The 25,858-nt window shown below is 35.7% G+C and overlaps 1 protein-coding gene across 2 annotated transcripts in view; it reads left to right on the top strand.

Moving 5' to 3' along the window:
- Nucleotides 1-25,858, top strand: part of ITGAV (integrin subunit alpha V) — a 115,800-nt gene that overhangs the window by 64,547 nt on the left and 25,395 nt on the right. For both annotated transcript variants that reach the window (XM_043992982.1, XM_043992981.1), the window contains exons 5-12: nucleotides 1,035-1,096; nucleotides 8,910-8,955; nucleotides 14,066-14,191; nucleotides 16,660-16,704; nucleotides 18,435-18,478; nucleotides 18,566-18,622; nucleotides 20,921-20,973; nucleotides 21,620-21,822. In XM_043992982.1, the coding sequence (XP_043848917.1) occupies nucleotides 1,035-1,096; nucleotides 8,910-8,955; nucleotides 14,066-14,191; nucleotides 16,660-16,704; nucleotides 18,435-18,478; nucleotides 18,566-18,622; nucleotides 20,921-20,973; nucleotides 21,620-21,822 (636 nt within the window). The remainder of the gene's footprint in view (nucleotides 1-1,034; nucleotides 1,097-8,909; nucleotides 8,956-14,065; nucleotides 14,192-16,659; nucleotides 16,705-18,434; nucleotides 18,479-18,565; nucleotides 18,623-20,920; nucleotides 20,974-21,619; nucleotides 21,823-25,858) is intronic.

Here is a 25,858-nt window from a genome sequence, read left to right as displayed (position 1 = left end):
GAATAAAGGAAATGGGAAGGGAATAAACATTTATGTACTACCTAGTAAGTGACAAGCAGTGTGCTAAATGATTTTTTTTTTTAATTTAGTGAGGCAATTGGGGTTAAGTGACTTGCCCAGGGTCACACAGCTAGTAAGTGTTAAGTGTCTGAGGCCGGATTTGAACTCAGGTACTCCTGATTCCAGGGCCGGTGCTCTATCCACTGTGCCACCTAGCTGCCCCTAAATGATTTTTATTAACATTATTTCATTTATAAAGATCCTGTAGTAACCAAAATATAATATTCTCATTATATTGGTGTAGGACAGAAAAGCCACCAAGAAAGTTGGGTTTTTTAATTCAGCAGACACTTATTGAGCACCTACTATGTATAAGACACTGCAGGGCACTGAGGGAGATATAAAGATATAAAATCACTTAATCTTTCTGGGCCTCAGGTTCCTCATTAGTAAAATGGAAGGGGGGAATAGATAGCCTCTGAGGTCCCTTTCAGCTCTAGATTTATGATCCTATGAAAGTATTTAATTATAAAGATGGCCCCTTGTTGCTCTCAGAACCCATTTTGTTTGCATCTTATTTTACACTGAACTATGTGGAAGATATTAATTTGCACGCTGCATGAAACTCTGAACTACTTGAGTGTATGGTCTTTCTAGGTTGGTAATAAACCGTTAGATGTATATCTTGGAGCTTTCATAAGGAGTGTAAAGATATAATTGAAAATTTAAGTACCCCTTTTCTGGCATTTATCATGATTAAATGGTGACAGAGTTCAGTCAAGTGGGACAGCAGGGTTGGAGGGTGGGAGGAAAGACTAAAAATTTTAGCTTTTTTTTCAGCCCTGTTCCTGATTCATTTGTCCAAGTAAGTGCTTTAATCTTTTTGTTGTTGTTGTTTTTCCTATGGATAATATAGCTCTAAAAAACCTGATGCCTGTTGTCTTTACTAGAATACCATAATAAATCATTAGCTCTCTGTCAAACTATGGAAGTTATTTTTCTTATGACGTGTAACTTTTTTCCCTTTACTTTAGAAAATATTGATGCTGATGGACAGGGATTTTGTCAAGGAGGATTCAGCATTGATTTTACAAAAGTAAGTTATTGATCCTTAATCAGTATTAGATGAAGCTAAAACCTACCTTTCTATTTTATTTTTATTATCCGTGGTAACGGGAGGGCTAAGACTTAGTATGGATAATTGAAATGTGCAGATAATAAAAATAAAACGTTAATCGATTGCTTAAACTTTATCATCAATTCTTTGTGCTATTATTTTATTATGGGATTAAAAATATAGGAATCTTTTGGTCAAGGATTGGCTGAAGCTACTTTGGCTACTACAACTGCTGAAGATTATCATTGGGACATAGATTTAGAGCTGGCAAAGTATTTTAGAGGTCATCTAGTCCAAACAACTCATTTATAGGAAATTAAGGCCAAGAGATAAGAAATTACTTATCCATGGTCACACAGTCAGTCAGTCTTCAACCTAGGACTTGAAACCAAGTGAAATATTTAAAATCCTAATTTTTAAAAAATTGTACCATATTGATTTTGAGAGTCATTTAGTACCAAATGAAAAATACAAATTACAACCAAAATAATTTAATATTTATCTGCATTGATTTATACTCACAGAGACCTGGCTTCACCTAAATTGCCATGTCTCTCCATTTCTAGTTGGATCTCTTTTCATACTCCATGACACACTGGTCCTAGTTGGGTAATCAGAATGCTCCTTGCTCCCATTGCCACTTTGAGATTTTTCATTTGTTGCCATCATTTAGTAGCCTTTAACATCATTCTATTAATCGTTTTCCCCATACAGATCACAGTTCCGATTGCCTACCAACCCCAAAGTCATTCTTCCTCCTATATCAAGGACTTTAGAATTTGACTCACAGTCTCCTTCCCACCTCCTGCCATTATACTTAGGGGACTTCAGCATTTATGGCGATGACTTCCTCAAATGCCCATATCTCCTAGCTTTTCAGTCTCCTCAAATCTCATGAGCTCCTCCTCCACCCCAACTCAGCCAACCATGGAGATGGCCACAACCTGGATCTCAGCATTTCCTACAAGTCTTCTAATTCCTTGATCAAAAACTCTGACATTCTTCTATCTGACCCTAAAAATTCTACTATGCTATATTTTCTTGTGCCTCACCATTCCTAAACCTATTTTTCATACTCATCACAATCTCTAAACTTCAGTACTTTCTCATGCCAGTCAGACAAGTATTTATCAAGCACTTAGTATTTGCCAGGCAATCTGCTAAGTCCTGGGGATGTAATGAAAGGTAAAAACACATTTCACTTCCTCAAGTAACTACATTCTAATGGACAAGATAACATACAAATGGCTATGTATATACAAAATATATACAGTGTACATGAAAAGAAATTTCTGAACAAAGAAAGTGTGTTTTTTAGGGAGGAGAAAGAGAGAGCAAAGAACTCTTGAAAGAGATTGTATTTGGTCAGAACCATGAAGCCATAGAGGGAAGGCAAGAAGTAGTGTTGGAGAGAGAGCAGTCCAGGTATAAAGGGACAGTCACTGAAAAGGCACAGGGCAGCTAGGTGGTGCAGTGGATAGAGCATTGGCTCTGGATTCAGGAGGACCTGAGTTCAAATCTGGCCACAGACACTTGACACTTACTAGCTGTGTGACCCTGGGCAAGTCACTTAACCCCAATCGCCTCACCCTCACCCCCCCTCCCCCAGAAAAAAAAAGAAAGAAAGAAAAGAAAAAAGAAAAGGCACAAAGTTGGGAAGTGAAGTGGGCCAACATGGCAGGATCTCAGGGCATGTAGAGGAGATTAAAGGTTAAACAGAGTAGAAAAGTAGGAAGGGAACAGATTTTTAAGGGCCTTAAATGATAAACAGATTTTATATTTTATCTTGGAGGGAAGAAGGGAACCACCTCGAATTTATGAAGTAGGTGGATACCATAGTCAGACCTGCACTTTAGATAAATCACTTTACAGCTGAGTGAAGGATGAATTGCAGTGGAGAAACACTTGAGTCCGAGAGAATGATCAGAGCTGAGGAATGCCTATATCAGGGTTGTGATTGTATTAAGGGAGCAAAAGGGATGCATGATTAGAACTGATAAACCTTGAGTATGACACTGAGGTCAAGTGAGCCTGTTTAACTGGAGAATGTTGTTACTCTTTACAGAAGAAAGCTGATATATTTTGTTTTGGGCTTGTTGAGCTTGAGATGTCTGGGAGATATTCAGTGTGACATATCCAAAAGATAGTTGCTAAACATCAATAGTCAAATTTCAAATTAGGAAATTGGAAATTATTTTTTAAAATTTAAGTCACATTTTATTTTGGGGGGGGAGGCTTTTTGGGTAATGTTGTTAATATATTATTAAATCATGATTAGAAGGTGGTTGGTGATTCCTGACTGTAGCTTAGGAGACAGACTAGGTATCAACATAGAGATGTGGATCATCTCTATTAAGATGATAATTAAACCCATAGGCATTGATGGGATCACAAAGTAGGGAAAAGAGCAGAGCACTCCAGACAGACCTTTTGTCTGTTATTATTGCTAAGATTTCACTTTCCAATATTGACCCTATACTTAACTAATTCGAGGCCACATTGTCTTCTACTCTCAAATACCTGGCATACAAGTCTTATCATCATTAATTCTTTTCCAAATTCCAATTTTCAGTTGCTCCAGCAAGATTGTGCTCCATTCCACGTGCAAATTGGATCATCAAATCGTTAAAACAGATTTATGTTATCTAATCTTATTTATGTTACCTAATCTTAACTAGGCTGATATTGTTTTTACTCCTCCCTAATTCATTCTTTATTCCACTCCTTCCATCCTCAAATCTCCAACCTTCCCTTCACTATTTTAGCTGAGGATCTATTATCTCTATTATCTTTGCTGAGAAAATTGAAGCCAATCAGTGTGTGCTTTCTGTTCTCTTAATCTCAAACCCCCCATTCCCCACCATAATTATATCCTCTCTTCCTCCAGTCTTTGTTACTGAAGTAGACAACATCAACCCCTGAGTTCTTGATCCCCTCCCCTCCCATCTTCTCTAGAAGATTGGCCCTTTAATCATTCCCTTTCTCTAGCTAATCTTAAACTCTCTTTATCTACTGTTTCTTTTCTACTGTCTTCCAACATGCCTGTCTACCCCCCCTTTTTTTTTAATGCCTAGGTCTTTAAAAAACAACATACTCTATCATCCATGAAGTTAGCATGGATTCTCTTTTATACACACACACACACACACACACACACACACACACACACACTCCTTTTGTTCAAACTCCTGAAAAAAAAAGAGCTAGGTTAATTATTTCTGTTTTTCTTCTCTCACTCTTCAAATCCTTTGCAATCTGATCTCTGATCCTTTTACTCAGCTGAAATTGTTTTCTCCAAACTTAGTAAATCATCTTTTAGTTACTAAATCATAGGGTCATAGATTTAGAGCTTGAAGGGACCTGGAGAGATAATCTAATGATTCCACAGTCTCCTTTGCTGTTTTGCAATTTCATCATGCATATTATGCTTCCTAATTAAGTGTACCCCAAAGCTGTGTCCTAGGCCCTATTTTTCAATCTTTACACTCCCTCAATAACCTCATCAGTTCCCATAGGTTTATCTCTTACTGAGATATTTCACTGGAGCTGAAGTCACACATCAGCAGCTGCCTATTGGACATTTCAGGTTGGATATCCAAGAGACATGTTAGATTTGATATATCCAAAATAGAATTCTCCGTTCCCCGACCCTTTCCTTTTTTCTAATTTATTTATGTCCTTTGAGGTCACCACCATTCTTCCAGTATCCCATGTCCATTAACCTCAGAATTATCCATAACTCCTTTACCCTGCTTCATATATACAAATAAACATTTGCCAAACTGTCATTTATGCCCTTGCTACATCTCTTGGGGGTATATCGCGTGTTCAGAGAGGACTAGTACCTTTGTTATGAGGGCTTGCCAAGCCCTTTTCAGAACTGCTCATTCACCTTTGATGTCTATCCGATTTATCCAACTTTCACCTTTGACTCCAAGAAAATGTAGCCTGCACAGCAGCCACACCCCAGTAAACTGTTTCAGTGGGCAGGTTAAACCTGGTTGATGGTAACGGTAACTTACAGACCTCAAATCTGTTTGGTGAGTTATGGGGATGTCTACCCTAAACATGTAAAGACTTTCCCTGGCAGAATAGCCTTATGTGAACAATTTGTTCCAGCTGCCATAAAGGTTGCTGAAGCAAGCACTGGTGAGTGTTTAGAGCTTGGTCAGACATCAAAGGCTCCAAAGTCATCCACTGAATCTCAGGCCATCACAAGTTGTCTGACTTTTGTCTTGCCATGGGACTTCTGTGACTCAGGGAGAGAGCGTGAGAGTGATGACTTGGTGCACCTCTGCCTCACTTAAATCCACTTCACTTGCAAGTCAAGACATCAGCATGTCAGTGTCCTCTTCAAAAATGAAGGGCAGGGGGCGGCTAGGTGGCGAAGTGGATAAAGCACCGGCCCTGGATTCAGGAGTTCCTGAGTTCAAACCCGGCCTCAGACACTTGACACTTACTGGCTGTGTGACCCTGGGCAAGTCACTTAACCCCCACTGTCCCACCAAAAAAAAAAAAAGGGAAAAAAAAGAAGGGCAAACAACAACATATCTTGTATCGGACCCCTTATCTCTTCTCATAGTCTAGACCACTGCATTGGTTGTTACCTTGATCGTTTCTTTTTTTGTTTTTTGTTTTGTTTTGTTTTTTGCCAGGCAATGGGGGGTTAAGTGACTTGCCTAAGGTCACACAGCTAGTAAGTGTCAAGTGTCTGAGGCCAGATTTGAACTCAAGAACTCCTGAATTCAGGGCTGGTGCTCTATCCACTGCGCCATCTAGCCACCCCTTGCCTCGATCATTTCTAACCTAGCCTATTGCAGTGATTTCCTAATTGATCTCCCTGTCTCCAATCTGTTATCTAATTTACTCTCAAGACACAGATGTCAAAAGGATTTTAAACGTACTCTGATTACATCCTTCAATTTCTCACTAAACTTCAGTGGTTCCTTATTACCTCTAGAGTTCAATACATTTCCCTCTGCATGGCTTTTAATGCCCTTTACAACTTGCCCCCAATGTACCTTCCCAGCCCACTTATGCGCTGTATACAGTTTAGCCAAAATGATCTCTCTTTTCCTTACACATGGTACTCCTTTCTTACTTCACTTCATAATATCCTTCTCTTCAAGACATATCACAAGCACCCCCTTCTACCCTAGAGGTTTCTCTCTTGGGGCATCCATCCCTCCAGGCATATGAGAAACTTGTCAAAAGGTACAGGGAACACATAATGGATATATTATCTTTCTGAAATAATTAATCTATTTTATATGCATATGCATGGTTTATTAAAAATTATTCCTTTCATAGTGAATAGAGAGTGTAGGTAAGTTTCTTGAAAGCCAATAGGCCCAAGGAACAAAAAATGATGGGAACTTTTCTACTGATTCAACATGATGTCCAATCATCCAACTCCTTAGAGACCGCTTAATAACTTCTTTGTATTTAACTACCTTGTATTTATTTTGTAGATACATGCACATGTCTTTTACTCAATGGAGTGTAGGGTTCTTGAGAACAAGGATGTTTCATTTTTTGACTTTGCACCCCTAGTAGCTAGCACAGTGCCTGGCATATATTAGGCATGTAAACTTTTCTTGATTTCATCTGGTTGTTAATTTTCTTTTTTCATTTTTCTCACTTGTCAAGTATCTTAATAGGGGGAATTTCTTTACTATTGGACTAAGTGGCCACTGGGTTCCCTTTCAATTTTCAAATACTGTGATTCTTTTTTTGCGTGTGTCTGTGTGATTTTTTAATGTAGTGGATAGAGAACCTGATTTTGATTCAGTTAGAGCTATGTTGAAATCATGTCTCTGACATATATAATGGCTGTATCATAATTCATTTCTGTCTGAGGCAATTTTCTAACTCTATAAATTATAGAATAATTGCTGATTAATAGTGGTAGAGGGAATTCCTCACCAGGATATCTCTACAGAACCAGACCAAAAAAAAATCAAGTAAAAAGAGACTTTTCGTAAATGTTTTTTATTTATATATTTTTTCTTCTCTCCTTTTTTTAAAAAAAATAAATTCTAGTACAATAATTCATGCCCCAGATAACTCAGGAACATAATGATTAAAAAACAGATCAAACCAGAAGCTAGGTAGCGCAGTGGATAAAGCACTGGCCTTAGATTCAGGAGGACCTGAGTTCAAATCTGGTCTCAGACACTTGACACTTAACTAGCTGTGTGACCCTGAGCAAGTCACTTAACCCTCATTGCCCTGTAAAACCAAACAAACAAACAAAAAAACAAAAACAAAAAACCAGAACAAGCAGGATGTGACTTTTTTCTAGGCTTTGGGAAAAGAAGGGCTATGATAAGCCAAATTAATGAAAACCACAGACCTCACAGTCTTCTGATCATTTTTTTAAAAATGTAATAAAGTATTAACATCTTGGTCTTATCCTTTTACTTTCATTTCATTTAGGAAGGCAAATGTTCATTGTGTTTGCCTAAATTAGTTAAATAATCCATTCTCTATTCACTTTATATACCAATGCCATATTCATGATTCAAACATTAAGGTGTCCACATAAAATGAATAATTTTACATTAGTAAAATAATTAAATTTTAAGAGATTAGATCATTTTTCTTTATGGTTATAGCATTAAAACAACTAGAAATAGTCATACCATAATATAGTAATTCTAATGTTCAATTCTTTAAAAATAGTTTCTGATGCCAAATATCACAACTTTTTAATTAGAGATCTTTTTTTTTTTTTTTTTTTGGTGAGGCAATTGGGGTTAAGTGACTAGCCCAGGGTCATACAGCTAGTAAGTGTTAAGTGTCTGGGGCGGGATTTGAATTCAGGTCCTCCTGAATCCAGGGCCGGTGCTCTATCCACTGTGTCACCTAGCTGCCCCAATTAGAGATCATTTTAGGTAGATTTACTAATATTGCCAGTATCATCTGATCAGTATTGTTTTAACATTGATGATCTATTGGAAGGAGAGGCATTTGGACTTCGGGGATAGATTTGTCACCAACAAGGTATTAAGATGATTTTTAAAATTCTTAGCTTTAGGGGCAGCTAGATGGCGCAGTGGATGGAGCACCAGCCCTGGAGTCAGGAGGACCTGAGTTCAAATGTGACATCAGACACTTAACACTTACTGGCTGTGTGACCCTGGGCAAGTCACTTAACCCCAATTGCCTCACCAAAAATAACCCCACCAAAAAACCCCCCAAACCCCAAAATTCTTAGCTTTTGAAACAGTAAATACTTTATGTCTAATGCACTCAATTAATTTTCTGCAATTAATTATTGCCACAGCGTATAACTAGGCAAGTTAGAAATTGATTAGCTACAATAAGCCCTGAAAAATTTGTCCTTTACCTTCTCCCCTGATTCTACCACATGGTTGCCATAGGTAACAAAAAGAGTTTCCCTCTAGTGGAGCATAAAGTTCGGAAGTCATCAGGATGGGAAATTTGCCTATTTAGTCACAAACTTTGATAATCAAAATATAATAACATAAAACCCCCCATGTTAGATTAGCAGACAGTCAACATAAAAGGATTCAATTTATAGTGATATATACACTGATATGCCATCGTTGATGTAGTAGAAAAAGTCATAGGCTGATAATGTAAAGTTGAGCATATATTTTTACTTTTCTTTTTTTAAAAACATATTTTAGTAAAAATGACAATTACTCAACCTGAGAGTAGAATGAATTTTAATTTAAAAATTACTTTAATTTACCCAATATTTATTATTTTAATTTAAAACTTGTATTTTTAAAAGAATATTTTTTTCTTCATCATTTTTCTCCAGGCAGACAGAGTACTTCTGGGAGGTCCTGGTAGTTTTTATTGGCAAGGTAGGTTAATAAAATTATTCAATACCTAATACTGACTTTTGTTAACTTAATTTGTTTCAAAAATATGAATTTCCAAATTAACTTTGAGAAGAATTGAGAAATACTGTTTTTGTGACTCAACACTATTCCTTACTTTTGAAAGGTGAAAAAGAAAGTATATGTAATTTGAGAGAATTTATGATGTGTCTTTTTTTATATAGCTGATACATGTTATAACTAAGTAAATACAGATGATACTGTTATAGAGTTGCTCAAAGATTAAAATTTAACTTTTTAAAAGATACTTAATTTAAATGGCTTTAATTTTTTGGTGAAATATAATATGTTGCTATATGATTAAGTGTATTTAATTTGTGAATTTGAATATTTGGGTTTAAAATATTTTAAATAAAGGAATAGCTCCTTTAAATGAAAATTCTATTTGCTAATCACTGAAATCAAATGTGGTGTTCATTGGGGAAGAGACACAACATACATGAGAGGTATCTGCTGTTTTGAACTGTTCAGGATGGCCTCTTAAAATCATCATTGATATCTTTTATTTTTATATCACCTTTCCATGTGAATATTACCCACCTCCAACATACCCTACTTGCTATTAGCAAATAAGAAATAGAAAAATAGGGGCTTGGGATGGGGAAGAATGGTGGTGGTGGGGTAATAGTTCAACAAAACTAACCAACACACTGATGGTATATACAATGTTCAACTCCCATAGTCCATCCACATTGCAAAGAAGGGAGAAGGGTAGGAGTTTATTTTTAAGTTCTTTATTTGAGGCCAAGCTAGGTCACTTTAATTACAGTGTTTAGTATTCTTTTCATTTACATTATGTTTCAATCATTATTTTCTTGGTACTCCTTATTTTACTATGTATCAGTTCATGTGAGTTTTCCCATGCCTCTTTGGAAATTCTTTCTATTCATTGTTCTTTACAGAGCTGCCCTATTCCTTTATATTAATTACCAAAGTCCTTTTAGCCATTTCATAATTAGATGAGCCTGTGTGGTTTCTTTTTTTAAAAATACTATTTAAATAATCTATAGCTTTTACCATTGGCCATGAAACAAAATGGAAAAAGAATCCATATAAAATGAATGGTTTAAAAAAATAAAATGAGTAGTTATTTATTTTCCAATTTCATTTTTGCCAGTTTTTTTTGCCAGTTTTGTCTTTTGCTTATAAAAATCAGTATTCTGTATGATTCATGGGGACCTTAACATCCTAGTTTTGTCAGTATTTGGAAGAATCAGAAACTGTCATCATAGAAAATTATCCAGATTCTAGATTTCGGTCATACTAAGATCAGTTGTATTTTTTTTTTTAAGTTATCAGTGGCTTTCTCTGCATGAGATGTTAGGAAAGAGTAACTTATAGAGATAAATTATACACTAGATAAAGAGCAAACATTTCTTTTAAAGAAACCGGGAGGGGGGGCAGCTAGGTGGCACAGTGGATAAAGCACTGGCCCTGGATTCAGGAGGACCTGAGTTCAAATACGACCTCAGACACTTGACACTTACTAGCTGTGTGACCCTGGGCAAGTCACTTAACCCCCATTGCCCCACCAAAAAAAAGAGAAAAGAAAAAGAAACTAGGGGTGGTTGCCAGCATTCTGATTTTGTGTAATTCTTAGTGCCTTCATATGGTTATAAAGTATTAGATTCTTTTTCTTTACATAGCTTACATTTGTTAAGAGACACCTTGGGGCAGCTAGGTGGCACAGTGGATAAAGCACTGGCCCTGGATTCAGGAGGACCTGAGTTCAAATCTGGTCTCAGACACTTGACACTTACTAGCTGTGTGACCCTGGGCAAGTCACTTAACCCCCATTGCCCCACCAAAAAAAAGAGAAAAGAAAAAGAAACTAGGGGTGGTTGCCAGCATTCTGATTTTGTGTAATTCTTAGTGCCTTCATGTGGTTATAAAGTATTAGATTCTTTTTCTTTACATAGCTTACATTTGTTAAGAGACACCTTGGGGCAGCTAGGTGGCACAGTGGCTAAAGTACCGTTCCTGGATTCGGGAGGACCTGAGTTCAAATCTGGTCTCAGACACTTGACACTTAATAGCTGTGTGACCCTGGGCAAGTCACTTAACCCTCATTGCCCTGCCCTGTCACCCCCCCCCCAATAAAAAAGAAAGAAAGAAAGAAACAAAAGAAAGACATAGCTTGGAATTGTTGAGAAAGTTTTGGATTAGACTGATCAAATTAAACAGAGATGATCTTTAGGTAAAAGGCATATGTTGTTAGATTGTAGATCTAAGAGATTCAAATTCAAGATATCTAGAACAGATTCTCAGATCATTACCCTTGAGGTTTTCCTGTTTGTGGTGGCATTTATCCAGGGGTATGCAGGTAAATGTTGACCAATTAGTTCTCCAGAAAATGCAAGGCAGGGTTTTAAAATGTAATCTCCATTATTACCACTTCCTCTATTACTTTTTTACATCTAGAAATTAACAAAACAATAAATCAAGCCCTGATTTGTAGCATTTGTTGACTTTAGGGGTGTAAAGGTTCATACCGAAAGTTTTAGAGCTGTCTCCAGCACAACACCCTGCCAAACAGATCAATAATATGAACAATATTGTAAGATAAGTAATTTATTGCAAATGAACATACACATATATGCATGCATACAGCCATTCCCCCCCCCCCCCCCGTGTGTTCTTTTCCCTTTGGAGGACCAAGAGAGACTGTTCTTTCTGTATTTAGAGCAAATGACTGTTTTTCATCTGTTGAATGGAATTATATGTTTCCAAAAAAATAGCTTTGAGATTTCCAAGTAGTATCTTCATATTCATGTTGAGAAGTGAGTAGCAGGTAGAAGCTGCTTGTAATGCTTCTAGGAGACTCTCCAGCCTGCTAATTTCATTTGTTTAATCTGTAAATAATACTCTGTACCACAATCCATCTCTACCCCACTTTTTTGCTAGCCGTAAGAGATTTGTCTTAGTGACAGTCATAAGTTCAGGCTTTGTATAGGTAAAGGGGAATAAAGAATAGATTAGTTGAAGGAAAATAGGAAAATAGGGAATAAATAAGGAAAAAAGGATGAGGAAGATGGATGGGGAAAAAAAGAATTAAAGATCCAAATCAGGAAATAGGAGGGTGTTAGGAGAGAATATCAACTGCACTAACATATTTTGATTTGAATTTTTATAAATTCTTTATATTTCATCTAAAGGGTAAATGAAACAATTTACTAAAATATAGAACTAAATTTGACAGTTTTAAAAGCAGAGTAGTAGAATGTGCAAAATCTCTTAGCTTTCCACATGGGAATCTAAAAAACATTCATTCCCTTTTTCCCCTTCTTCCCCACCCCCATTCACTGCCTACCTACATGAACAGACTGGCATGCTGTGGGAGAGGAGGAAACATCACATGGGTATGCCTGTGAGCCAAAACACTGTCAGGAAGATAGATTTTGAGTTTACCCATCAGTTGTGAATAAACCCTTCTCTTTTTTTGTGACATGACTTGTGGTATGTTTAATAAATTGATCTAGATGAGTTATTGTTTAAAGTTTTGTAAATAAAATGTGAATATTTAATTGATGTCTATAGATGCATTTCTGTCCACTATAAATTTGAACTATGCTAAGGACTCTAAAAAAGATTTTTCAACTGTTGATGTAATGTTCAATGAAGTTTTTTATTATTGTTAGCAACAGCAGTGTGAATAACATGGAGGCTAGGATTTAATAATAATTACAATGACTCATTCTATGAATGAGAGAATACTTTGGTAAAGTAAAAATCACTGGTGCTTCAAAAAATAAACAACCCAGATTTAATTCTAGACATGGTAGTAAAATATACAAGACTTAAGATTTGGGTTCTGCAATGAAAATCAGTCAGTAAACATTTATTGAGTACCCACCATGCACTAGGCACTGGTGCTAAGTGTTGGGGATAAAAAAAAGAAACAAAAGACAGTCCCTGCTCTCAGGCACCTCACATTCTTCTAATGGAGGAGACAATAAGCAAACAAATAAGTAGAAACAAAGTATATACAGGATAAAAAGGAAATAATTAACAGATGGAAGTTACTAGAACTAAGAGAGTTTGGGAAAGGCTTCCTATAGAAGATGGGATAATAAAATGTTGATAAATGAAATTGGTGATAATGTTTACTGTGTTTTACCTCATTGTTTTGCCTATGTTATATGTTATGGCTATGTGACTTGAGCAAATTAGACAAACACAAAAAATTTAATCTTTCTGAATTGTAGAACTCTCTCTTTAACATTGAACAAGTGAAGAAATTACTGGTGTTTCTAGGTCCTGACTATAGTGACTCAGATACCTGTTTTTTTGGTCTGGTCTGATTTGTTTGTAGTCATATGGATTTGATTTGGGTCTGACTTAGAGTCAACGATATAGAGACAAGAAAATTAATGTTTCTACTGCATTTTTTTAAAGTGAGGCAATTGGGGTTAAGTGACTTGCCCAGGGTCACACAGCTAGTAAGTGTTAAGTGTCTGAGGCCGGATTTGAACTCAGGTACTCCTGACTCCAGGGCCAGTGCTCTATCCACTGTGCCACCTAGCTGCCCCTTCCACTGCATTTTGAGGCCATTTATGTAACCACACTGCCCAGAATAAATCAATTAGTGAAAGAACTTATTTGAATTGATTGGCATTATGGAAAATTCTCTCCCACCCAACAACAACAAAATGTTAGGGTCTTTTTTTTTTTTAAGGTCTTGATTGCAGTTATAAGAGGAATAGCCTGAAGAATTTCAGGTCCCTTTCCTTAAATGCCAGTGTCATTCTGAAGCTGAACAAGTCCATGTACTTCCTTAAATGCCTATTTTATCTTCATGGAGCTTCTTAGGCATTGGTAGGTGGAATAAGAAATAAATGTGAATGGGTGAAGAGATAACCATGAAACCTGTCTTCATACTTTTTCAAGTTTGTTTTTCATTTGTATAATTAAGCAGTTGAATAGTTGAATTCTTGCTTAGGGATTCCATGTAATATTACAAACTAGCATCTAATGATGAATGACATTAAAAAACCAAACAGGAAACCCTCCTCCCTCCTTTGATTTTAGGCTTTATTGGAAAGTCAAAATGTGTTGGTTTTTTTTCCCCCCCCAGGTCAACTCATTTCTGATCAAGTGGCAGAAATTGTATCTAAATATGACCCTCATGTATACAGCATCAAATATAATAACCAGTTAGCAACTCGGACAGCTCAGGCTGTTTTTGATGACAGCTACTTAGGTAAGTATTCTAAATATACAATCTATCTGAAAAAACAAAACAAAACATCAAATCACTTCACTCTTTTCTAGGTATTTTATTAATGCTGTATACAATATACAGTGTTTTTTTTTTTTTTCCTATTGAGCTGAGGGATAGCAAAATGGAGAGAGCCTTGGACTTGGAGAAAGGAGAAAACTGAATTTAAATTCTAACCATGACTCTGTTTGGCCACGGGCAAGTCATAAGATCATAGATTTAGACCTAGAAGGAACTTTATATGCCATCAAGTCCAACCTCCACTAAGGGAAACTAAGGCACAGAAAGATTAAGGTACTTAATAGCTAGTAAGTGTCTGAGGTGGGATTTTAACCTCATCTTAACTGGCTTCAAGTCCAGTGGCCTCTCTACAATAAGATGCTGCCCTCTCCTTTATGTCACTTAAGTCATCTGAATTCCATTTTTCTCATGTGTAAAATAAGGATCGTAGGATCTAGAGCTGGAATGAACTTTAGTGATGATCGAATTCAATCCTCATTTTTTAAAAAAAATAGATATATAACCTGAAGCTCATGGAGACTTAGGTGATTTAAGTAAGATGATGTAAGCAGTGGCCAGTAAGTATCAGAGCCAGGGCGATGGCATTACTTGTTCTACCTATAATTACTTTATGACTTTAGGGTACAACATAAATATGACTTATTACCATTAATATATTTATGAAAGTTGTTTTTTGAGCACTGAGGACCATAGTGTACTGCAAAGAGCATTCAGTGTAGAGTTAGAAGTCCTGAGTGTGTGTACACACAAACACACACACAACACACACATTTGTTAGAGTCCTGATGAGACCGGAGGAAATTTATTCTTTTTTTTTTTTTTTTTTTGGTGAGGCAGTTGGGGTTAAGTGACTTGCCCAGGGTCACACAACTAATGTCAAGTGTCGGAGACCGGTTTTGAACTCAGATCCTTCTGAATCCAGGGCTGGTGCTTTATCCACTGCACCACCTAGCTGCCCCAAGATTTATTCTTTTAAAGTAGTTAATGCCCTTTGGTAGAAACAAACCCTTAATGACTGCAATAGAGATAGCTAAATGGCATAGTGGATAGAACATTGGACCTGGAGTCACGAAGACTTGACTTCAAATTTGACTTCTGATACTTAGAGGCCATATGACCCTAATTAAGCCTTTTAACTTTTCTCTGCCTCCATTTCTTCTTCTGCAAAATGGGAGAATAATAGCATCTATTTCCCAGGGTTTTTGTAAGGATTAAATGAGATAATATTTGTAAAGTACTCTTTTGGTGCTTTTCAATTGCTAGCTATTATTATTATTATTTAAAATATTAACCAAGCAATCAATAATCAGTAAACATTTATCAAGAGCCTACTATGTGCCAGACACTATGCAATAAGAAGACAGAATTTTGCTTTGTTTTTCCATATGAAATCTTGGAATATTTAGAAATGACATCCAATATGAATTTTTTAAACACCATGTGTGATATATTATACTTTATAACCTTTTAGTCCTTAGTACATTTCAGCAAATTGCATTTTTACACCAATAATGCAATAAAGAATTTTCATTCCATGCAAAGTTAGTGTTTGCCTATTATTTCCTTTGATTAAAATATTTTCCCCTTTAAAAACTGGAGAATTTTTATTTTGAGTTGGAGCATACCACATAGAATCATTATCTCTTGTAATTTCCATCCTTAAAAAGCTACATATGAACATGAAAACATAAAACCAGTAATTTACTGGGTAGGGAAAATTTGATTCAATGATTCCCTTTCCTCTATCAGGATAAGTCACTACAAATTTGTTCTTGCTTGTAGCTTAAGCTGTATAAAGTTAAGGTAGCCCATCAACATATTGTTCTGATAGATATGATAGCTGTTCTAATAGGATATTGAAGTATTTAGTGCAGTGGCTCTTATTCAAAATCATGTTTCTTATGCATATATAGTGTGAGAATCAGAGCTCCACCCTGAGGAAAAAGCATATGATTAGCATCCGAACAGTTACATCTCTTCATAGAAATGCCCATAAGCCATGTCAATCACTGCTACCAGCCAATTAGCTTAGAGCTGTGTGTGTAGGGGCTGCACCTGGGCAGGCCCGCAGAGGGCTTCTGCTCGAGAAAAGGGGGAGAAGGTCTTTCCACTGAAGGTGATGAGAGAAGCAGCTGGGAGCTAGGGTCTTTTCTTTCTTTCTTCACGTGTTCTCTTTACTAACCCCTAATATACTTTAATGAATACTTAATGTTCAAAGATTGGTGTTATATGTTTCTAATTTAAGGTGACCACTCATTAGATTTTTAGACATCACAGTTAGAATTTTTAAGCTTCACAATATCAAATATGTGCATTTTGCTATTCTGATCATAATAACATTAAAGTATTAGTGGAATTACAGAATTTTAAAAACATATCAAAATTCCAGAAAATCTTATAGTTTTTTTTTCTTTTGGTTTTCTGTTTAGGTTACTCAGTGGCTGTTGGGGACTTCAATGATGATGGCATAGAAGGTATGATATTTTTTCTTAAAAAAAAATGGTTAAAGTCTTCAAGTATTCAGGGTTCATGATGAATAAAGATTGCAGTGGCGAAAATAGGTTTAGAAACATCATGTTTATGGAATAAAACAACACAAGAATGTACATTTTAGTATATTGAGAATAATTCTATACTTTTAGAAATGTAGTCTAGGTTTATTTTTCACTAGTGCACCCTCAACACTATAATTCTCATCTCTATTTAGGCTCAAGTGATGTAGGATTAATGCCATCACTTAATCTGTTACTATACTTCTTAGAATTTACAGTGGCACCCATTGTCTAGCACCTTAAATATAAATTGCTTTGCTTAACATTTCAAGCTATATTTAACAATCTTATATCCCTAACAGATAGATAGAAAAACGTGTGAGTACGCATGTATGTGTGCACGAATGTGTGCACCTCCCCCCCCCAAAAAAAAACAACACCGTATTGTTTTATTTAGACTCTCAAAACTTGATCTTTGAGTCATGGGTACCATTTCCAAACAAGTAATATATCAGAGTACACCAAAACTGATTCTGAAAGGCCTTCCTGTTGCAGGTGAAGACCTCACTAGAACAGACATCCCTTGCCATGTAGTAATGGCACTATTCTCTGGTATACAATAGCAAACACTTGGGGAAGAGATAGGTGGATGTGTTCTCCCCTGACTGTTTTCTTTCAGCTTATAGAATTCAGGAACCAACATGGACATACATCTAGTTCAGAGAGGTTTCTTCTCCTGGGAAAACCCAGACAGTGAATCCCTACAATTGAAGTGGGTCATACTTTCACTCTATAAACTACAAAGTGCCTGAAAGATGAAAGGTTTGCCATCCTAATGGAAGTTTCTAGCTTCCTCCTTAAATACAACTGGTGACACTTTCCTGCATGGCGGTCACTCTGTTCATCTAACAAAGCTCCACTGAAATCTGGCAGTCTTATATTTGAATCAGCTAGCTATTTTGGGCCTTTCCATAATGTTAGCCATTTCCCTGCACATTCATCTCTTGTAGTCTAACTTTCTTAACATTATTCAATAATTTTTAATCCCTGCCTCCCGCCCCCGTACACACCTTTTACATATACCACTTCCCTCATTTGTAAACCCCTTTTCTTTCTCCCAAACTTTGCCTCCTAATCCCCATCAGTCTTCTCTGCATTGCCTTGAATTATGAACCAAACCAATCTGGAATACTGTCTTCTCAGCATTTCTCTACACAGTTTTCTCCTTATTCTTTGCATTAGTTATTCTTATATGTTTTATTTTCTATGTTGTCTCTTCAATTAGATATTTTGAAGACAGAGATATATTTTCTGTAGTATGCACTGGTTCTTTTCTTTTTTTTTTTTTTAAAGTGAGGCAATTGGGGTTAAGTGACTTGCCCAGGGTCACACAGCTAGTAAGTGTTAAGTGTCCCAGGCCGGATTTGAACTCAGGTCCTCCTGAATCCAGGGCCGGTGCTTTATCCACTGCGCCAAGCACTGGTTATTTTCAAGAGTTTTAGAAATATTTGGTTGTGGGCTTTACTTATCCCTGGTATTACTTTGAAAATGAATCCTTAACTACAGCAAGAAATCAAGATAACAATTTCAGTTTTCTGTTTCTGTTAAATAAAAAATAGAACAAAATAAAATATTTCCTAGTATTCAGATTCCTGCTAACCATAAAATTAATTCTATTCATCTCAGTAATTACAGTCATTATGTTTTTTCAGACTTTGTTTCTGGAGTCCCAAGAGCTGCAAGGACATTGGGAATGGTAGGAAAATAAAACTCTGTCCTTCATAGAGGTTACATCATCTCATATTTTACCATATTTTTATGAAATTTCATTTATCCTAAACAGGTTTATATTTATGATGGAAAAAATATGTCTTCTTTGTATAATTTTACTGGAGAACAGGTAAGCCTCTTAAGATTGATTAATATTCTCTCTCTATATATACATATATATATAAATTAAATGAACTATAAATATGTTTATATGTGTACATAATATATATATATTATAGTTACACACATATATAAATACAGAGTAAAAATGCATGTTTCCAACTTTTATAATGAGGATATAATAAAAATTTGGCAGTTAAGGCCTTCTTTTATTTTTTAATATCAGAATAGTAAAAATATTCTTGATATATAGAAAAGTTTTTAAGCTTTGATATATGTCTTTTAATATAGTTTGATATGGTTCCCAGAACAGCATGGTATGTACATATTTGCTCACTGGGCAATTTATATAAACTTTGTTTTGCTTATTGTTCAAAACAAAACTTTTTACTTCAATCAAAAGTAAATTTAAAGGGGGCAGCTAAGTGGGGCAGTGGATAGAGTACTGGCCCTGGAGTCAGGAGGACCTGAGTTCAAATCCGGCCTCAGACACTTAACACTTATTAGCCATGTGACCCTAGGCAAGTCACTTAACCCCAATTGCCCTGCAAAAAAAAAAAAAAAGTAAATTTAAAGTACCAAATTTTCCCTTCCCATATGACATTTTAAAGTAGTCTCTATTATATACAGAATTAGCAAATTAAATAATTTTTAAAGAAAAGAATAGCAAAATAATAAAACAAAAAGTTTAATCAATAGCTATTAGAATAATTTAAGAATAAATTATTTAACCTTTATCAAAGAATCAATCATCACACATTAAGGGCTTACTATGTGCCCCAACATTGTTTAAATATTGGTAATATAAAGAAAGGCAAAAATGTTCCTTGACCCTTAGGAGCTTAAATTTTAATGAGGGAGGCAACATATAACATATTAGGTAAATAAAAGATACATATGCAGTAGATAGAAGGGAACCTTAGACTAGGACCTTCTCCAGAAAGAAGGTATATGAGCCCAATTTTGAAGGAAGTCAAGGATTCTAAGAAGTGAGTGGGCAGAGAATTTCATGACTAGAGGACATTCAGTACAGAGATAAGGAAATGAAAAATGGAGTATTAAATGCAAAGAACAGCAAATTAATCAGTATGGCCAGATTATAAAAGCATTGGCATAAAGATGATAATTGAACTCCTATCACCTGATGAACTCACCAAAGATGTAACAAATGGGTAAAATAGGAGAGGGCCCTGGACAGAGTCCCTATAATACCTATAGCTAGTAGGCATGATGTTGATAAAGATCCAGCAAAGGAGACTATGAAGGAGAGTTGAGACAGATAGGAGAAGGAGAACTAAAATATAACAGTATCAAAAAATCATAAAGAATATATAGAAAGAGGTCATCATTTATCATTAAATTATTAATTGTCATTAAAGCAGCAATAATTTTTAGATTAGATAAATACATTCCTAATCACTGAAAATGAAATTGTACTAAATGCTGTTGATAATAACTTTATAACAATCTAAATGGGATCTGGAATTAATAGCTCCCTTTTGTAGATTTGGAGGAGAATATCACTGGATAAAAGATTGAGTCTAGTTATGTTTGTGGGATATAAATATAAAATAAATCAGCAAAGTGATTGATAAGGAGAAATGAAATTTCTACCTTTCTCTTCAAAAGACAATTTAAAAATTATTTTATTATTATTATTATATTATATATTTTTTTGTGGGGCAATGGGGGTTAAGTGACTTGCCTAGGGTCACACAGCTAGTAAGAATCAAGTGTCTTAGGTCGGATTTGAACTCAGGTCCTCCTGAAACCAAGGCCAGTGCTTTATCTACTTCGCCATCCAGCTACCCCCAAAAGACCATTTTTTTAAAAATAGCAATTGAAAATCCTTTTTATTCACTTTCTAATTTTTCAATAAATGGCAATTGTCACTTTTTAATATGTTTATTTCTGTATGAGAAATATTGGCTTCCAGAATTCAGATAAAAAGAAGTATATTTGAGTGTATGAGTAATGTGAAAGAATGCAAGATAGGAAGGAAATCCACCATTAGATGTAGTTAAATGACAGTTCTTGATAGTAGGACCTTGTGGCAAATGGCAGAAAGAATCATTTGAATGAAGTTTATTTAGGATTCTCATGTTCTTACTATCACAGTGTTAAAGAAAGCAAATATGTACCTTATTTTCATAAAGGACGTTAGTAATGGAGGGGGAACATAAATATTTTGAAGATTTGAAGACATGTGAAAACATTTTTTTTCTGTTTGAAAAATAAAAGACAAAAATGGCATCTTATAAACCAGTTAGATGGAATTTTAACATATCATTTTCATCTTGTTATCCAGATGGCTGCATATTTTGGATTTTCTGTAGCTGCCACTGACATTAATGGGGATGAGTAAGTTTTTCTTTAAAAAAAAAAGATGTTTACCAAAACAGTTTCTTTCATTGTTTATCAACAGCTTTACTAAGTCTAAATAAACTGGTTTAGAGTATTTTTTTTTAGCCTTTTCTGTTTCTGTATACACTTTTCTCTCATGCTAAAACACACTTCATCTTAAAAATGCTTAAGATGGTCACATAATTTGTAACCTTAATTGGAGACAGATCTTTTGCTTTCTGTTCATCTTTCTAATATCAAGGTATGAACTCATTGTACAAATGGTTTGCACATGCTACACAAACTTGAAGGTAGACACAATGCTGAAATGATTTCACTAGAGCAAAGCTTCTTAAACTGTGGGCCATGACCCTGTATGGGGGTCACATAACTGAATGTGGGGGTCATGATAATATGGCAACAGTAAAAGGTTATGTATACTTATTTTATATACCTACATACCCAGGGTGGCATAAAAATTTCTTGGTGAAAATGGGTCATGAGTGGAAAAAGTTTAAGAAGTCCTGCTTTAGAGATCACTTAATGTGTCTGTAAAGTTGTGGGAGATGCAAAAAGGAGAGAGAAGATAATGACAGATAGGAAATTGCATGTTGATAGGTACATGCAAGACTTTATGAATGTTGAAAAATTCTATTCTTTACAGTTATGCAGATGTATTTATTGGTGCCCCTCTCTTCATGGATCGTGGGTCTGATGGCAAACTCCAGGAAGTAGGTCAGGTCTCCATGTGCCTACAGCAAGCTTCCGGAGGTTTTCAGATCATAAAGCTGAATGGCTTTGAGATTTTTGCCAGATTTGGCAGTGCTATTGCCCCTCTGGGAGATCTTGACCAGGATGGCTTCAATGGTAAGACAACATGTATAAACTGTTGACTATTGACTTGCAAGCTTAGCCATAGAGTCATGACAATTTTATATATGGTAGTTGATGCATCACTGTTCTTTTCAAAAGAAGAATTCAGCTTGAATGAATAATATAGTATATTAGACTAAAAAAAATACTACTTTCTTCTTGTAAGTTTTCCACTTGAAAAAAAAATTAGTCTCTACTGAATTGTCTTTTTTTTTTTTTAAGGAATGTATTGTCAGTTTTATTCATTGGTAACATCATTGCTGCTACCAGTAGACATGCACTCTATACTGTAGTTTGTTGAATTTCTTGTTAGTCTTAATGCTACTTATTATCAATGTTCTTTGTAAAAAAGAACAGTGTATATATTCTGTTAAGCTACAGTGCCCTCTTGTGCTGAGTTAGCAGAAAATGTAAAATTGCCTGGGCTCATGGAGTCCCTGTTATACATCCAAAAAAATGGCCATCCAGCCTCTGTTGAAGACCTCCAAGGATGGGGAATCCGTCACTTATTATGGCAGTCCATTCCACTTTGGGATAGCTTTAATTTTAAGCAAATAGGTGACATAATAGGGCACTGGATTTATAGTAGGGAAGAGCTAAATTCAAATCCTGCTTTAGACACTATTTGTGTGACTCTAGCAAGTTACACCTCATTTTCCTTATCTTTAAAATAAGAAAGTTGGACTGAATTATCTCTAAGGTCCCTTCTAGCTTTTTTTTTCTTTTTTTTTTTAGTGAGGCAATTGGGGTTAAGTGACTTGCCCAAGGTTACACAGCTAGTAAGTGTTAAGTGTCTGAGGCCGGATTTGAACTCGGGTACTCCTGACTCCAGGGCCGGTGCTCTATCCACTGCGCCACCTAGCCGCCCCCTCTAGCTTTAAATATATGATCTTCTGATCATTTCCCTGATATAAAAACATTTGTCTCTTTGCAACTTAGACTCATTGCTTTTGACTCTATTCTCTAGAACCAAACAGAACAAGTTAACTCTCTTCTCTATATGAAAACTCTTCAAGTACTTAAAAATGGTTATTATGACTCTCTTAATTCTTCTCTTCAACAAAAATATGTGGTAAAATTCTTTGATTTCCCCCCCACCACAACTCCCCCATGCAGAGAATGCATCAGTAGTTGGAGACAGCTGGAGGCTCAGTGGATAGAGCACTAGGCCTGGAATCAGGAAGATCTGAATTCAGACACTTCCTAGGTGTGTGGCCCTGGGCAAGTTACTTAACCTCTGCCTGACCAGGTGGACCCACTGGATCCACTGGAGAGGGAAATGGCAAACCACCCCATTATCTTTGTCAAGAAAAACACAAATAGGATCACAAAGGGTTGGGAATAACAACACAACTGAACAATTATAAAGAGCAACATTTTACCCTGGATGTATTGGAAGGCATCCCGTGGAATGTGAGCAACTTGAGGTTAGGAACAGTTTCACTTTATATATCTCAAGTACTTAACATATTTCTTTATAGATAAGACAATAAATTTTTGGTGAACTGAATTATATTGAACACATTAATAGCATTTTTGTTCCTATATCAAGGGTGAGACAATGTGTAAGAAACCAGTAACTTTGAAACAAAATAAGACCCCCCCCCAAAAAAAAATTCTGCTTTAGAAAGTATTTCAGGGATATCTATCCGTTCATAAAAAAGCAAAGGGGAAGGAGTAGACTTTTTTCGTAATAGTAATAGTAACTTGTGTAGCAACCTGATGAAGAACTGATCCATCCACTCCTCTCTATAATCTGTTGATGTCCAGAAAAATAAAATTTACAAACTATTGTGTTTTTTGTTTTGGGGTTTTTGGGTTTTTTTAGTGAGGCAATTGGGGATTTAGTTACTTGCCCAGGGTCACACAGCTAATAAGTGTTAAGTCTGAGGCCAGATTTGAACTCAGGTCCTCCTGACTCCAGGGCCGGTGCTCTATCCACTGCGCCACCTAGCTGCCCCCTAAACTGTTGTATTTTAAAACCTGAAGAAGCCAACACCACAATCATTCCACATAGTTCAAACACCTTGGGGGAAGGAAAAGAATCTTCCTTCCCTTTCCTCCCCAATTGTGTTGTACTTTGATGGAAAGTCATTTGGCATTTAATATTTAAAACCATCCTAATAAATTAGTAATAGGCAAAAAACTATTTAGTGGTAAATTTTGCTCTCTAAAGTATGTCAGAGATTTCATTATCATGAAAGTTTGGCAAAAACTAAAGGTAATATTTGCATAGACCAGACATGAGAAATAATACAGTGGAACCAATAGAACTCATCATTAAAAATATTCAGAGTAAAGGAAGATAAAACATTTGGAATTTGTAAGTCTTGTAACAGTGGAGAGTGACTTTAACACCATTTACCCAAACTGAATTTATCAAATGATGGACTAAGAACTGCTAAAATGTATCAAGGACAAGATACAGGTTGGCACTAGGAGACATCAGACCAATCTGCTGCTGCTAAACATGGCATAGATAGGGAGTTTGGATATTAAGGAAGGACACTAGAAACAAAGCAGGAGTCAGTCTCCTATCTTTGTACAAAAGCAGAACATTTATATATGAGAATATGGTATGCAGTTGTAGTCTGAATTCCCAAGAAAGGGATAAAGGAGATAGATGAGTTTCTTCTGTGAAGAGAGCCTTAATAGCAGCTGCAGGAGCAATAGAACTCAAGATTAGAGAAAAAAGAGAAAGATAGATATGATACATATATATAATAATGATAGGATGGATATGAACTTTTGTTTATCTAACTTCAGATGCTAGAACCAATCTAAATTTGATATCTAGTTATCTTTATCACCTTCCTGTATATGACAACCATTTTAAGGGTATAGTTATTACTGAAGCTTATAAGAGATAATTATTGGACAAATGAGGTAAGTACTTATTTGGACCAATAGCTAATAAATTTATTATTAGAAAACAATATAGATTCAGTGAAGCTTTAGATTTTATACTAGATAAGTCAAAAATTGGATATTGAAGGGGCAGCTAGGTGGTGCAGTGGATAAAGCACCAGCCCTGGATTCAGGAGGACCTGAGTTCAAATGTGACCTTAGATACTTGACAGTTACTAGCCATGTGACCCTGGGCAAGTCACTTAACCCTCATTGCCCCGAAAAACCAAACCAAACCAAAACAAAAATTGGATATTGAAGAAAGGTGGTATCTGTGAAGCATCATCCTAACCTTTGGAGGTTAGCATTATCCAGAAGAATCACGATCTCCCAGAACATCTCTCAATCTCATTGTTAGAGCTAGAAGTACTGGAATGGTTTGGTCTGACCCATTATGACATTTCTTAATGTATTTAATGTTAAATTTGTAGTACAAATTGCTTCAAGTAGAAACCTTTCATATTAAGATAGTGGGAAATCCCCTAAAAATCCAGGCAACATCTTAAGGAATTTGAAGTTCTCTTTTTTATTTGAAATGATCTGCAATGGAATCCTCCTCCTTTAATCTGTTTGTTCTATGACTCCTGCAAGAATCATAGGCTTCTCCTTATAACTGATAAAAGTTTAGCAATATGCTGAGGTCCTGACCTTGAATTGCTATTATATATGTGAAAGAAGATGCTATAAAACCTGATGGAATCTTAAGTACACCACAGTTTTGTGGGCAAGCTTGAAGATGTGCATTTTAATTTAGTTTTTAATTACGTGAGTAATGAAAATATAACTCTGACTCCCTTTGACTTGGATATTCAGTGTTATTTAGACTATGCTTTTGTAAGGCAGATTAATCTAGGGAATGCTGTTTGCTTTAAGAAACTTACCTCTCACATTGTTTTAATATTGATCTGGTCTGTAATGAAATTAAGAAACAGAAATATCATTAATTACATGGATAAGATGGTCAGACTACCCAGGAGTTCAAGTTTATTAACAGATCTAGGTTGTGTATTGTTAATACACAAGCTAAAATACTTTCTACATTAAGGTAATAAGGATAATGATGACCCCAGGAAAGTTTCAGGAGCCAGCTGATATAAATGCCATTTCTTGATTTTGTACATAA

This window comes from Dromiciops gliroides, chromosome 3 (genome assembly GCF_019393635.1).
Source record: "Dromiciops gliroides isolate mDroGli1 chromosome 3, mDroGli1.pri, whole genome shotgun sequence".
In the NCBI taxonomy this organism is placed as follows: Eukaryota; Metazoa; Chordata; class Mammalia; order Microbiotheria; family Microbiotheriidae; genus Dromiciops; species Dromiciops gliroides.
This window is presented reverse-complemented; position numbering and strand designations above follow the sequence as displayed.